General features: G+C 36.8%; 1 protein-coding gene across 3 annotated transcripts in view; it reads right to left on the bottom strand.

The window, feature by feature from the left end:
* KCNQ1 (potassium voltage-gated channel subfamily Q member 1) overlaps window positions 1–13120 on the bottom strand; it is a 320180-nt gene that overhangs the window by 99274 nt on the left and 207786 nt on the right. For all 3 annotated transcript variants that reach the window (XM_065755204.1, XM_065755201.1, XM_065755202.1), the window contains 4 exons: window positions 10343–10418; window positions 2990–3084; window positions 2378–2424; window positions 1011–1072 (listed from right to left, as the gene is read on the bottom strand). In XM_065755204.1, the coding sequence (XP_065611276.1) occupies window positions 1011–1072; window positions 2378–2424; window positions 2990–3084; window positions 10343–10418 (280 nt within the window). The remainder of the gene's footprint in view (window positions 1–1010; window positions 1073–2377; window positions 2425–2989; window positions 3085–10342; window positions 10419–13120) is intronic.

Here is a 13120-nt window from a genome sequence, read left to right as displayed (position 1 = left end):
CTACTTCTCTCCTCATGTGTGTTTCCCTATATACCAAATGTCACCTGCTCCCTTTAAGATACCATTCATTTCCAATAGATAGAAGTACATTTGTGAGTGCAATCACTCAAGTCTAACATATTTAAAAAGAATTGTATATGGCAGAATGCATATGTCACACACAATACAATACAGACTAGGAAGATCAGTTTGCATCCATTGCTATATCACATCCATAATTCTCTTGGTTTGCAGAATATTTGCCAGATATTTCTTCAGAACAAATCCATCATAAGGTTATCACACACTGCTGTGTTGTGGCAGAAAGCTGTTTTCCACAATATACTTAAAAAAAAATTCTTCTACTTTTCTTCCCCTTATAGCAGCATAGACAAGCCCACCAGCCCCATATTTTTCTTTTCTCCCTTAAAAAAATGACATCATCTCTACCTGCCATCTAATTTTTCAAGCAGAGCCGGCACTGAAATAAAGGGTTACACAGAACACAACTCTTAATTCGCAATTATAAAGCAAGTCTCATTTTTTTCTGACTTCAAATCACTTGAAAGGAGAAATTTCATTTGTCACAGAGAACGAAAACCAGGACAGAATAAGGTTTGCTCTCACGTTCTCTAAGGAATTGTAGGTGGAGTTATATAAACAACAGAGCACTGATCAAAGGGAAATCTTGGGACTGTAATATACCGAAGTATTAAAGGAACAGAGTCTTTTATCTATCATGGAGGAAGGAAGTAGAGCATTGAGACGTGTAATATATACAATTAAAAATCAAAAAACCAAGCAAGTCCTCAAAGAGGCCAAAATCAAATAAAGTCTGTTGCTTTTTTTTCTTATTCTGTTAAAAGCACAAGAAAGAACCAAAAATGCACTCCAACACAAAAAGTACACTCCATCACGTGGAAGAGACAGTCATTCAACTCTATTTTAAGCCAAGCTTTTCCCACATCCTACCAAGAAAGCTCTGTTCAATCATAGACCGTATGTTCATTCACTGCCAACCTGAGGCTTACCTTGTCCTCCACTCTGTTCAGCCTGGCACCAATGGTGTTATTCCCTCGATCTTTGCTTTTTTCTGTGGAACATGAAACATTTTCAAATTAATATATGGTGTAACCAAATAGCAGTAAGCCACAACAGGGTGTGTATAACTAGCCCACCAACGCAGTGTAACTAAACACCTTACCAGGCTGGTAGTTCTGTTTCTTAAAAGCAGCTTTTTATAGTGTAGGCCCAAGCCATGGCTTTTAATAGCCCTAAGTTTAAGGCACTTTCAACCTTAGTTTTATGCTTTAGACTGTGAGAACAAAAATGTAGCCAAGTTAGTTAATATTTTAATTAATGTTTAAAAACAACTTGGCACTATGCACAAAAATAAGTGTGAGCACTGTACTTGGATAATGGTTTTTTTGTCCTTCTTATATACTGTACATAAAAATAAACTTGAAAATGACATTAATAGAGTTTTGGTTAACCAGTCTTGCTGCAAAACAAACTTAGTACCTTGGGCTTCTTTTCTACTTTCTTTTCAAAGATAATAAAGATGTATGTGAACATTATTGATTTCATAGGAACTCTGTAACCATAACACACCATTTTACTGGAAACAGGCTGAGTCTCAGAGAGATTAGAGTCATTATCTTGAAAAATCCAGTGAAAGTAAGTGCTGTGGTTTAACCTGTCAGGTGGCTGAGCATCACACCACTTGTTCACTTACTACCCCCTTTCCCAGTGGGATAGGTGAGAAAATTAAAAGGAAAAAACAGTTAAGTACAACTCATAGGTTGAGATAAAACTATTTACTAAGATAGAGAAATTTAAAAGGCTAATAATCATGCCAAATATATAAATGTAAATTTATTCAACAAATGATGCACAAGTAATTGCTTACCACCTCCTAATTGATGCCCAGCTAGGCCCCCACTTAGAAGAGCCAGAACTCCCACTCCCTTCAAAACCCCTTCCACACAATGTCATCTGATATGTAATATCCCTTTGGCCAATTTAAATCAGCTGCCTTAATTCTGCTCCCTCTCAGCTTCTTAGGCCCTTCACTGAGAATGGCCTTGACTGTACCACATTGCTTAGCAGCAACTGTAAATATCAATGTGTTATCAACACTGTTTTTCTTCTAGAACGAAAAGTATCATACCAATCACTGTGAAGAATACAATTCCACCTCAGCTGAAACTAAGACATCAGGTGCTTTAAATATCTAATTAAGAACAGTTCTGTTTAAAAAGGTGTTGATAATTATTTCAGATGCCTAAACTTCAAGCCACAACTTTTTAAAATTGGTGCATCAAAATCAAAAGTATTTTTAAAAGTATTTTCTACAAATTACATCTTTATAAATTAAAATCTAAACATATTAATTTACCTGAGACAGAGATAAAAAGAGATGGTTTTCCTATGGACTGATCCAACCTGCAAACCAAAGAGAATCATTTTTAGCTTTTTATCAGTCTGAAGTTTTGTCTTCACCTTCTAGAGCTGAATGGGAGAGACATCTTCACAAATAAGCAACATGAAAATCAAAGAGTTACTACTGGTACATTAAATGAACAAGCATTAGACTTTGAATGGTCTTTAGCTTTCTCTACCCACTGTGAAGTTATACCATGCCCATTGCTTTTCCACGTGAACAGAATCGCTGTTATCTCCATCATTTTATCTACTACAGCTTACTTACAGCATCCATCTGTTGTATCTTTGTTTGCTTGTAAGTGTATGCTCTTCTAGAAGAGCAGGTAATATTATTTCACTCTGTATGAACACTTCAAGAGATTATGGCCTACAGCCAGAGTAAGCTTGGTCTAAGGCAATGAACACAAGTATAATCAAAACAGTAAGTCTCACTTATCAGATTTTAAAGCTTTCTGCCTTTTTCATCTTCTATAAATACAGAATTTCACTTGAATGCCACTTTTGTATTCTGTATTTTTACACAGTCCTACCAATACGGAATTTGTAATATTATCAGTTGTTATACCTCCTCTGTAACTCCTTGATTCGCACCATCAGGTTGAGATGACCCTGGGAATACTGCTCAATAACATCTCGGACATCGTATGGCTTTCTAGCTTGCTGTAAAATAAAAATCAGAAACAGATCAGTAAGCCACAAATAAGTATGAATGATCTACATGAAAGTAATTTTTTTCCAAAAGCAAATTGTGCATCTTCTAAGCCCATTTAGCATTTTATTAGATTTTGAGATAGTTTGATTGTTGTATACTTATTGTGGAATAATTATGACAATTCTGATTTAGTCCACCTTTTTATTACTGCAGATCTACATACCTTTTGTAACATTATCTGTTGAACTTGAGGCCAAGAAGGTATATCTGCTACTTTGCTCAGAACTTTGTGGTCATTTTAGAGCGTCTTCTGGAAACTGGTTTCATACTCATCGGCAATCAGCCAGCAAAGAGCTCTTTTGCAGGTGCAAAAAGCCTGAGATCTCAGTTCAATTCATACTATGTGAACCTTAAACCACACTATTGGTTGAAGGTGCATGACTGATTTCCTTTTGCAGAAAGCCTGGCTCAGCTTTCTAATCTACTGGGAAAAGATTGGAGCAAGAACTAATGAGGAAGAAAGCCCTGGGTTTGTAATTTGTATTTCATGTATGGGGAGATCTTAATCCAACCTATTAGTAATGAAAATACTTTTGTGAATTATTAAAGGCAAAGATGATTTTTTTCCAAGAAATATTGAGACTAAGTGGGAAGTAACTGAATGAACCTGTCAAAGTGTAGTAACAAACTCAAAATGTCTTAATCCTACTGGTGTCCAACCAGTAATAATATTAGATATGAGAAGAAGCAATGATAGAATAACACAACAGAAAAACAGAGGGAAGGAGAAGAGTAGGGTCTAATCTTCACACATCCAACAGAATAGTAACACCTGACATTACAGAAGAACAGAACAGGCTAGAACAGAGTGCAACAGAGTACAACATTCAAGGTGCAGTACGCAAAGTAAGGCCACACAAACGCTAAATATAGCAGGAGAATCGTGTATTTTAACTGGTCTGTTATGCTGTGTTCAGTGCACCCCAAAAAGCTGCTTTCTCTTTTGGCTGCCAGGGCACATTGGGGAACACTGCTAGAGACCAGCAACCAGTCAGATGTCGCCCCATTCAATTCAGCTCTTTGAGCTTTTTCAGCCAGTTTATCATCCAGAGCAATGTGAACTTGCTCAGCTCACAGTATGATCATTTGTCCAGAAGGATTCTCGGGATGGTTTCAAAGGCCTTACTGTAATCAAAAAAGATGACAATCACTGCCTTCCCTTTATCAAAGGAGGCGACCCTGTCATAGAAGTATATCAAATTACTAAGGCAGGATTTTTCCTTCATGAACCCATGTTGACAATGCCTAATAACAGCTTAGTTCCTTAATTGCCTTTCAGTAGCACCCAGGACAATTTTCTCCATATCTTTTCTAGGTACTGAATTAAGACTGACAGGTCTGTAGTTGTCTGAGTCTTCTTTTATTCCTATCTTGTAGAGCACTATAATGCTGGCTAGCTTCCAGTCAGCAAACACCCCCATGACCTGCAGTAAACTGTTGAGAGGGGTCCAGCTTTAACGTCTGCTAATTCCTTCAGTGCTGTGATGTGAATCCTGTCAGGCCCCATGGACTTACAAACACTCAGTGGATACAACTGGTCTCCTACAATTTTGGTGGCCACAAATGGAGAGTCATTGCTCCCTGTGGACCCCTAAACCTTAACCCTCTAAAGTCAATTGCCTGAGGACACTGCTAACTAGCTCCTTACCCTCTACTCAGATTAAAGTTTGCTCTCTGAAAATCCAAGGTGCCAATTCTCCTGATGTTTTTACTCCTTGCGCTAAAAATGTTGAACTCAACTGTTCCATGATCACCGTTTAGAAAATGTTCAAGGTTTAATGAAAAACTATTAATTCAGCATCTTCAATGCTATCTCAATCAGCTGAAGTAGACACCCAAAAAACACAATTGAAAATTTCAGTGTAGTCTCTAATTAATTGCGAGAAAAAATTTCCCATGATATAAACGCATTGCAGTGCACTTCATCTCTTGAAGTAAATGCTTTTGTATGTCTTTGAGGGGACAATTTCCAATTTATGAGGTTTAATATCTCTGCTTTATCACACTTCCTTGTTCAGATAAATGAAACACTGGATAAGGATCAGATTAGAATAGCAGTCAAGCTATTTTACAAGTAAATTACTTTCAACTTGCAACAGTTATCTTCAGATACTACCCTTAAGCTGTTTTAAAATCTGCACATCTTCTAAATATCAATGTTCTGCAGCTAAATAATAGCTTTTGTTAGACTCCTGTTACGCTTTGCTTTTATTTCACCTGCTCTTAAAAGTCTAGAGTTCAGCACTTCATCTTTCGAACTCTCTCTCCATATATTTACTTATTCAATAAAATATCACTTCATTAAGCAAATTACATTTCAGTCTGCCAAAGTCTCAGAAACCAACTGCAAATCTCGGGATCATATGAGATACTCTCTGATTTGACCAAAGAGCACACAGAGGAATTCCCAGGAAACCCATGTGCTTACACACGCTGCAGTCATAACCAATAGCCACGGAGAAAGAAGCCTGACCCAAAAGTGCCATAAGCCTGAAGTCTCATCCACAGACTAGTACTGTAAATGTAGTTCTGCTATAAAACAAACAAACAAACAAACAACCCTCCTCCCCCCCCCCCAAAAAAAAAAAAAAAAAAGCAAACAAATATTGGACTATCTTTACACGATAAATCAACAGAAGACAGATCTGCAAGATCAGCTCAAGAACTCCAGGTTCAGAAAAGCCCTTCAGCAGGAAGAAGCATGCAGAGCTTTATTATGCCTCCCATACTCTTCAGCAGGAGTCTGATACTAATACTAAATAGGTTACGGTCTGTTTTCTGTTTACCAATTAACAAAAACTGAAAATGTGGAGTAAACATTATTTATGAATGAAGTTCAGTTCCCAAGTGTGATGGGATATTTAATAGTACTGATTATTCTGTAATTACTTCATAGTGAAAGCTGATCTTTCAAGAGAAAATACTCATGCTGCTCATGTTGACAACAGAATTTGTTAGTTGTGTAAAAGGAAAACAAAACCACAGCAGACAATGAATGAGTACTGAAGAAAAATGTACAAGCCAGTCCCACATCTTTCCTTAGCTTCTTTCCTCTCCTTTATCCCTCTGTTAATTAACGTATGGTAAAGAATTTCCTAAATGAGATAGACTTTCTTTCATCATATATGAAAATGCCAGCATCAAATAAGAAATGTGTACAAGTGCCTGCTACCATTCCCTTGAAGCTGCATTCAGAGAGAACTTTCCCAAGAGGCAGAACAGTGAGAGGGAAATCCCTGCAAGGGGAATTTCTGGGAAATGTAACCAAGTAACAGTCAAATAAAATGGGCCTGGGATCCTTTGAAACAAGGACACTTTGAACTACATTGTTTGCTACAGCCCAGTACCGAGATTAGAAAAGATTACACATACAACTCATGATTCATACTGTGACAAACAAATTTCATATGGTGATGTGTCTAAATGCAAGATTTTCCAGTGAAATCATAACAAACCAGGCAACGGTTACTCATGTCATTGATGGAACTCCAAGCTGTAGCTTTAGTTTATTCTACGTAAAGAATATTTGCCATGGTGAAGAGCACAAAACAAAAACATATTTTGGAAAGGAACTGGAAAGAAAAAAAAAAAGTGTTCAAAGTCGACAATGGGAAATCAGATCAAATCCCTGGTCTCTGGATCCTGGTGGCTAACAATTGTATCCATGTACATAAGTCACAAAACATTTAGGAACTTTCCTAATTGGAAGACAAATGTTATTTACCCATGAATTCAGCTAATGGAAATAAACGGTGATTTGCTTTCTGAGATTTATTTGCAGGGTTGGACAGTAATGGAGATACCAGATTTAGACCTAATGTGAAATTCACTTTTGTTTAGTAGGGGTGGCCAAAGCCCAGAAAACCAATTTGTAAGTACAGTTTTCCCTACAATCTACAGAATCCTTCCCTAACAGTGAGCCATTTATCTTAACTGTGCACAAGACTTGTGTTGACTACTAGTAGAACTTTCCTACACAATGTGAATGTGTCCTACAGACTTTGCAAGTGTTGTAGCCCATTTACAAGAGGATAAACACATCCATAAGAAGGCATTAATTCTTCAAAATAGTATGCTGGATTCTTAAGCTGGCATCATCATGTGGGCTGTATTCAGACCTAAACTTTAAAATACAGCAGAAATTTGTCCCCTTCTTTTAAAGCGGAAATTATACATGTGTGATGCTTCACAGTGTTACTTTTCATATCCTTTGAAACATCTTTGCTTAGTTTCAATTTGTTTTTAATTACCTTTTTTTTTTTTTTAACAGGAAGTCCCTGCTTTCTAGCAGACATTTGTCCTTGTGTTGTCATCACTGCTTGTTATTAATTGAGGTCTTAAAAAAAAAAAAAAGTGTCTACACAAAATTAGACATACAGGTGTATCCTGCAAACAGCTGGTACAGTTTAAGAAGCATGCTGGGTTCATGCTGAGACCTATTATGCAAAATTTTCCTCTTCCTTCCCTTCTTCCCCTTCCCAAAAACGTTGAAGGCATCTCTAAAAAAATTCTCCTTTTAAGTGCTGACCTTGCAATTACTTCTTACAGTTGACTTTAAACATTAACAGTTCAATGAACTTTAGCTGAAATCTTTTTTTTTTTCCTTTTTTTTTTTCAATAGATAAGGGAAAAATCTAAATTTACTGTTAGGAAGCCACTCTTCACATGAACAAAAAGTTTCAAAGGCAAGTATCTGCCAGGAAACAGCCTGAATACACCTGAAAGATTAAGTTCTCAAAAGGTATATTCTGCTTTACCTTAATTTCAGGTATTGTGTAGGACTGGTTAATACAAAGTGTATAGTTATTAAAATGTTTAAACAAGTGCCAAGCAATTTCTTATGATTATTTTATGAGCATATAATAGAACAAAGCACATTTACAACATACGTTTGAGGAAAGAATAATAACAGTGGTTATCTCCTAATTACGGGAGAGATTTCCAAAAGCACCTTTGTGGCTAGAATTTCAAGGTGACTTTGTGCATTAGGTTACTCAGGTGCTTTTGAAAACTGTACTTTTGGCGCTCTCTGAATTTTTAAACTTGGTCATGACCTTGCATTCAGAAATTATGGAGAAGTATCATATATCTCCCTCTTGGAAAATTCTATTTCTGACAGAAACAGAAGTGTATCATTTCAACTCAGTAGTGACTTGAGATATTTCACTTTATCTTAACACAGATTTTTAGTTCATTACTAACAGCTCATATTAATAATACAGGAAGTATAAAGACTACTAAGGAAGGATAAGAGACAGCCTTGTTGATGGGTTTTGTAGACAGCCAGGAAGAGGTCTTTTGCAGGTGAAAAAGTGAGAACACAACTGAGAAACCAGCTTAGTAAATGGGACACCGAATACAAACAAGTTTAAAGTAGGAACTGAATAGTCCCATTCTACTCAGTGAAATGCTTTTTCAGCTTCTATCAAGTCATCTGCCGCAGGGGAGTTTCATTTATTTGCCAGGTGGATAATGTTGCACACAGTGTTCAGGCATTTTCCAAATCTGTTTTTGACAATTACCACTTGGGAGGTAGATATGTAATGTGTAGATTTCTTGTTTCTAAATAGCTTTGCTAATACCATAGCAAATATTTTATGTTCTGAATTTATGGGAGCAGTGATTCTGTAATTACCACAGACCAAGGGATCAAAGTCAGTTTGCAGAATAAGAATAAATTAAAGTTTAATGAAATTGGCCACATTCGTGCTATTTTTCATGGAATAGCAATGGACACCTCACTTGAATGGTCCACACTCCTATCCAAGTTACACGTGCTGACCAGCCAGCACTAAGGAACTTCTCAACTAAATAACTACAGAAATTATTTTCAAGTAGCCAGATACTGTGGCTTTCTTAACTTTAGGAAAAATGATAGTGAAATCAGCTAGCAGAAACCTTCTGAAAATGTTCCCATCAAGAAAATCCCTATCATGGGAGGTTTCAGCCTAAACAGTTACAATCTGAATACTTTATCCACAACTGAATTAAATCTGGGAGAATGTAAGACAACCTTAGCTATAAATTGGCTCATCATTTTTGGGAAATATAAAAAGATTCGCAGAAGAAAATTGTTTACAAATTCAGGTGATGGTGCTAAATTTCAAAGCAGAAGACAGAATTCAGGCTTTGAAGCAGCAGCAAGCACTGCTTTACAGAAATGATGCAACTTGGATCGTTAATTATCATCTTTTTTTTTTTTATTCCTTATCTTTGTGCTCTTCATATCTTTGAAAGAAAAAGGATCCCTCCTCTATCACAACCCTTTTTTGGTGTAGAAAGCTTTTCAATCTCTTCTGTACAGTACTGCCAAGCTTATGATGAATATGGATGTGAGAAATTAAGCTCACCTTTTTCTTTGCATTTTCAGCTGTGAAGCCTGTTCTACAAAATCTGTCCCTTATTAATTCATTTTAAGTCAAATTATATATTTCTTACGTACATGTATATTCACCTGGTTTAAATCAAGCTGAAGGCTGTTAACACGTGCATTTTTATGAGATTAACTAAACTGATTTTAAAACCACATTCATAGAAAGTTTGCAGTCACAAAATTTTTATTCAGACCAGGCAATCGACTAAATCAGCTACTGATAAACACTCATGGTATTGCAATACTGCAGCAAGTGAAAAGACATGCTGGAAATGTTTGTTGGTGGGGGTGAGGAGTAAAGAGAACAGACTATATCGCAAGCTGTGAAGGAGGTGTGCTAGCTCTGCAGAAGGAACAAGTGAAAAGGGTGCAGAAACCTTCCAATCCACTAACAAATTTCCATCCCAGTTTCTTATCAGGATTTCAATATCATTGACTAAAAGACAGAAACAAGGCTGAGGTAGTATTTTAATCTCTAATCCTACTGAGTCAGCATGACAGTACCATACAGCTCAGAATTAATGGAGACATATGAGAATGTTTGCACTGTGAGAAAGAGGCAGCGATAACGGAGGGTTAGAGGTCAAGTCCATTAGCAGAAAATAACATTTTAATTCAGACTGCATTTCAGGAGTTTAGCCTATTTTCAGTGTGTCCACAGTTGACTAGCCTGCTGCTAAACAACTACTCTATTCAAGCAGGGAAAGAATAGTGGGTGTAGCTCACCATTACTGAAATGAATTGTGTCAGTCTCTTAAAGTTTCTAAAAGAAACAATGGAGCAGGAGAACAAGAGGGCATATTAGCAAAAGAAGCTTTCTGTTCACCACTCACCTGAAACTTTTTCTTTGCCACAAAATATTGCATTCTTCGAATCACTTTAATTGCAGCACGGTGATGTTCTCGCAGCCTGTGAGAAAAACAAGGCAGGTGAGTGAGGTGAAGGAGCATCTCCTTCCAGATGGTAAAACAGCAGCCTTCAATAAGTGCTTCAACAGCACATGGATGAGTAACATAAGTAGTAGCAATTCATCCTGCGTACAGCATACTACTATTTTGACCTTCCCTATCTCCCAAGAATGCCATAAAAGTCAGGATTTTATCTGCCCCACGTTAGGTTTGCACACATGTCACAGCAAGAAGAGGTGTTCACTTAACCTCTATGTCAAAGCAACTCTCTACTCATCTTTCCCAATTCAGCCATGCACAGCTTGTACACGTAATTAGAATTCAGTTTTTTCTTTTCCTTTCACTAAGTTTTGTCCAATAAGTCCCTTAGCAGAAATCATTTGGCTTTCAAAAATCATTTAAAAAATACTGAAGATTTTCAAGTAGATGGATGCTAAACAATACAAATGATACCGCCATAGCTGAATGCAACCTGCATACACACACGCATCCACAAAATGAACTGGAATTGTACATAAATACAGACTAACCCTGAAGGTCTTTAAACAAATATCTCTCTCTTCTCACGCATATAAAGTATGATGAGAACTAAAACCAAAATAATTTGCTATTTGTACAACTTTTTGTACTACCCGATAGTATTGTTTTTCAGAAAGAAACATTTGTATGAAAGAAACCTGTTTATTAAGCAAAACAGTTATTCGCCATCTTTCATAATTTTTAAAGCTTGTAAGAAGGACAGGTTTTTCTTCTTAACATTAAAATACCAGATCTAATACATAAAATATATGTTGATGACTTATTCTATTTGCTCACTCTATTACCATTCTCCAGACGTGTTAGAATGTCAATATTGGCAAGTACACGACAATGTTTTCTTCATTTTAAAATGATTGAACCTCTAGAATTTTCAGTTTTCATGCCAAACAGACTTTCAGTGATGGCTTGGGCACAGCAGCAGACAAAGCAGAGCTGGTCTTACCTAAATATTCCACATGTTCTTTTCTCTCTATAGATTGTTACGAACAATGCTGATAGGTAGGGATATCCTTAGGCAATATTTTCTCCCTGTATTGAACTTGGTCATGTTCATACACACTATGTGATGAAAAAATAACATCTAAGTCGTGTAAAAGCTTGGGTATTTGGTATATTATAACATGGTATTGTCCAATTTGTTAAGTACAGTCTGAAGTGTCTATGAATATTTAGGTAACTCCTCAACACGAACTTCTCTCAGCAAATAGAAATTTTGCACTTGCCAGTGGTGGACATCAGTCCTCTGAATAATATGGCAAGAAGAGTCTTTCTGAAAGCTCACACTTTTTGATGGGAAACAAGCTTTCTCCAACTGCGAAAGCCAAAACCAAGACCAAAATACGCGCATTTTCTGCTAGTAGACATTGCCACTCAGCTGGTGTCATTTTTTTTTTCTACAGAAATCTGTCAAATTTAACAAGTACAGAAATAAAAATTACTTTTTCCTGGTGCACTATAAGATAGTATTGCTTTTCAAATTAATTATATGCAGATTTTCAACACAGGCCCACCGACCTCTATGTGCATTTACATGGAGTAATGATTATCCATTGTTCCCTGAATCTGCAGTCGGGTTTGTATGGCAGGCCCTTCCTTACGAATGCTTGCTGCAAGGTCTCACAGAGACTCTGTCCAGGTCTCCTCTTGTGCACATTTGACTGCAAGATTGTGGCTCATGTTATAAGAATGGAAATTCACTTCTAAGTGGGCCAGCTGCCTTCTTGGATCCACTCCCGGTGAACTGAGTCAGCTCAATGCTAGTAAGTGGTATTCCCATTGTGAGAACCCTTGCTGAATCACTGCTCGGGTGAGGGACAACTTCCATAGAACCAGAATAAAGCATTTATCTTTTTATGTCCTACTTCACAGAGTTAGATCCAAAAAGAAAAGTGCAGCTGAATTTGGTATTAGCAATTAAAGGTGTGACAGCATAACCTTCATGCAGATATACATACAATAATGTACACACAACATCTTACGACAAATAGAAATGTACTTCACTTGCAATAAAACTGCTTGTAGTATTTTGTTTTATGCTTCATTTCCTCTGGGGTGTTCTTCACAGTCCATTATTTTTGAGTAAAATACTTTTCTTTGGGGCACACGGTCACTAGTGAAGTACACCAAATCCCTCATCCTCTGTCTAAATGCAGAGGATCATCTGTATACAAGGCAGCAGGATAATAAAAATGAGATTCACCATTCAGCCAAATAACAATGCTACAAGACCAAAATGATTTTCCAGTGCAGCAATTCTAAATCAGTCCTTTTTCAGTGCTAACATGAACTTCGATGCCAGAAATGGAAGTTAATATTTTGTTCCTTTACATTTTCAACTGCAATAGGAAACCTCACAGTAAATTTCTGCTTATACTGTAAAATCTAATTCTGCCCAACAGGCTGTCCTGCTTCCCTGAGATTAAATGCTTCTGCAATGAGGGAAGGGAATAAAGCATTTAATTAGTAGCCAAGGTTATGATTCACAGTTGTTTGATCTCTTTTGCAAACTGGTAACAAATGCTTTAGTAAATTGAGAGCTTAAACATTAACTGGCAATATTTGTTTGTTCAGCCACTCGTGACATCTCTAAATTCTAGTTATAGAATGACTGCCTGTAATCTGGAGGGACATACAGAGTGTCATTGTATGTGAAATAGCCACACA

The sequence above is a fragment of the Cyrtonyx montezumae genome, unplaced genomic scaffold, assembly GCF_038088225.1.
Source record: "Cyrtonyx montezumae isolate F1298 unplaced genomic scaffold, pur_monq_1.0 scaffold_10, whole genome shotgun sequence".
NCBI classification, from domain to species: domain Eukaryota; kingdom Metazoa; phylum Chordata; class Aves; order Galliformes; family Odontophoridae; genus Cyrtonyx; species Cyrtonyx montezumae.
This window is presented reverse-complemented; position numbering and strand designations above follow the sequence as displayed.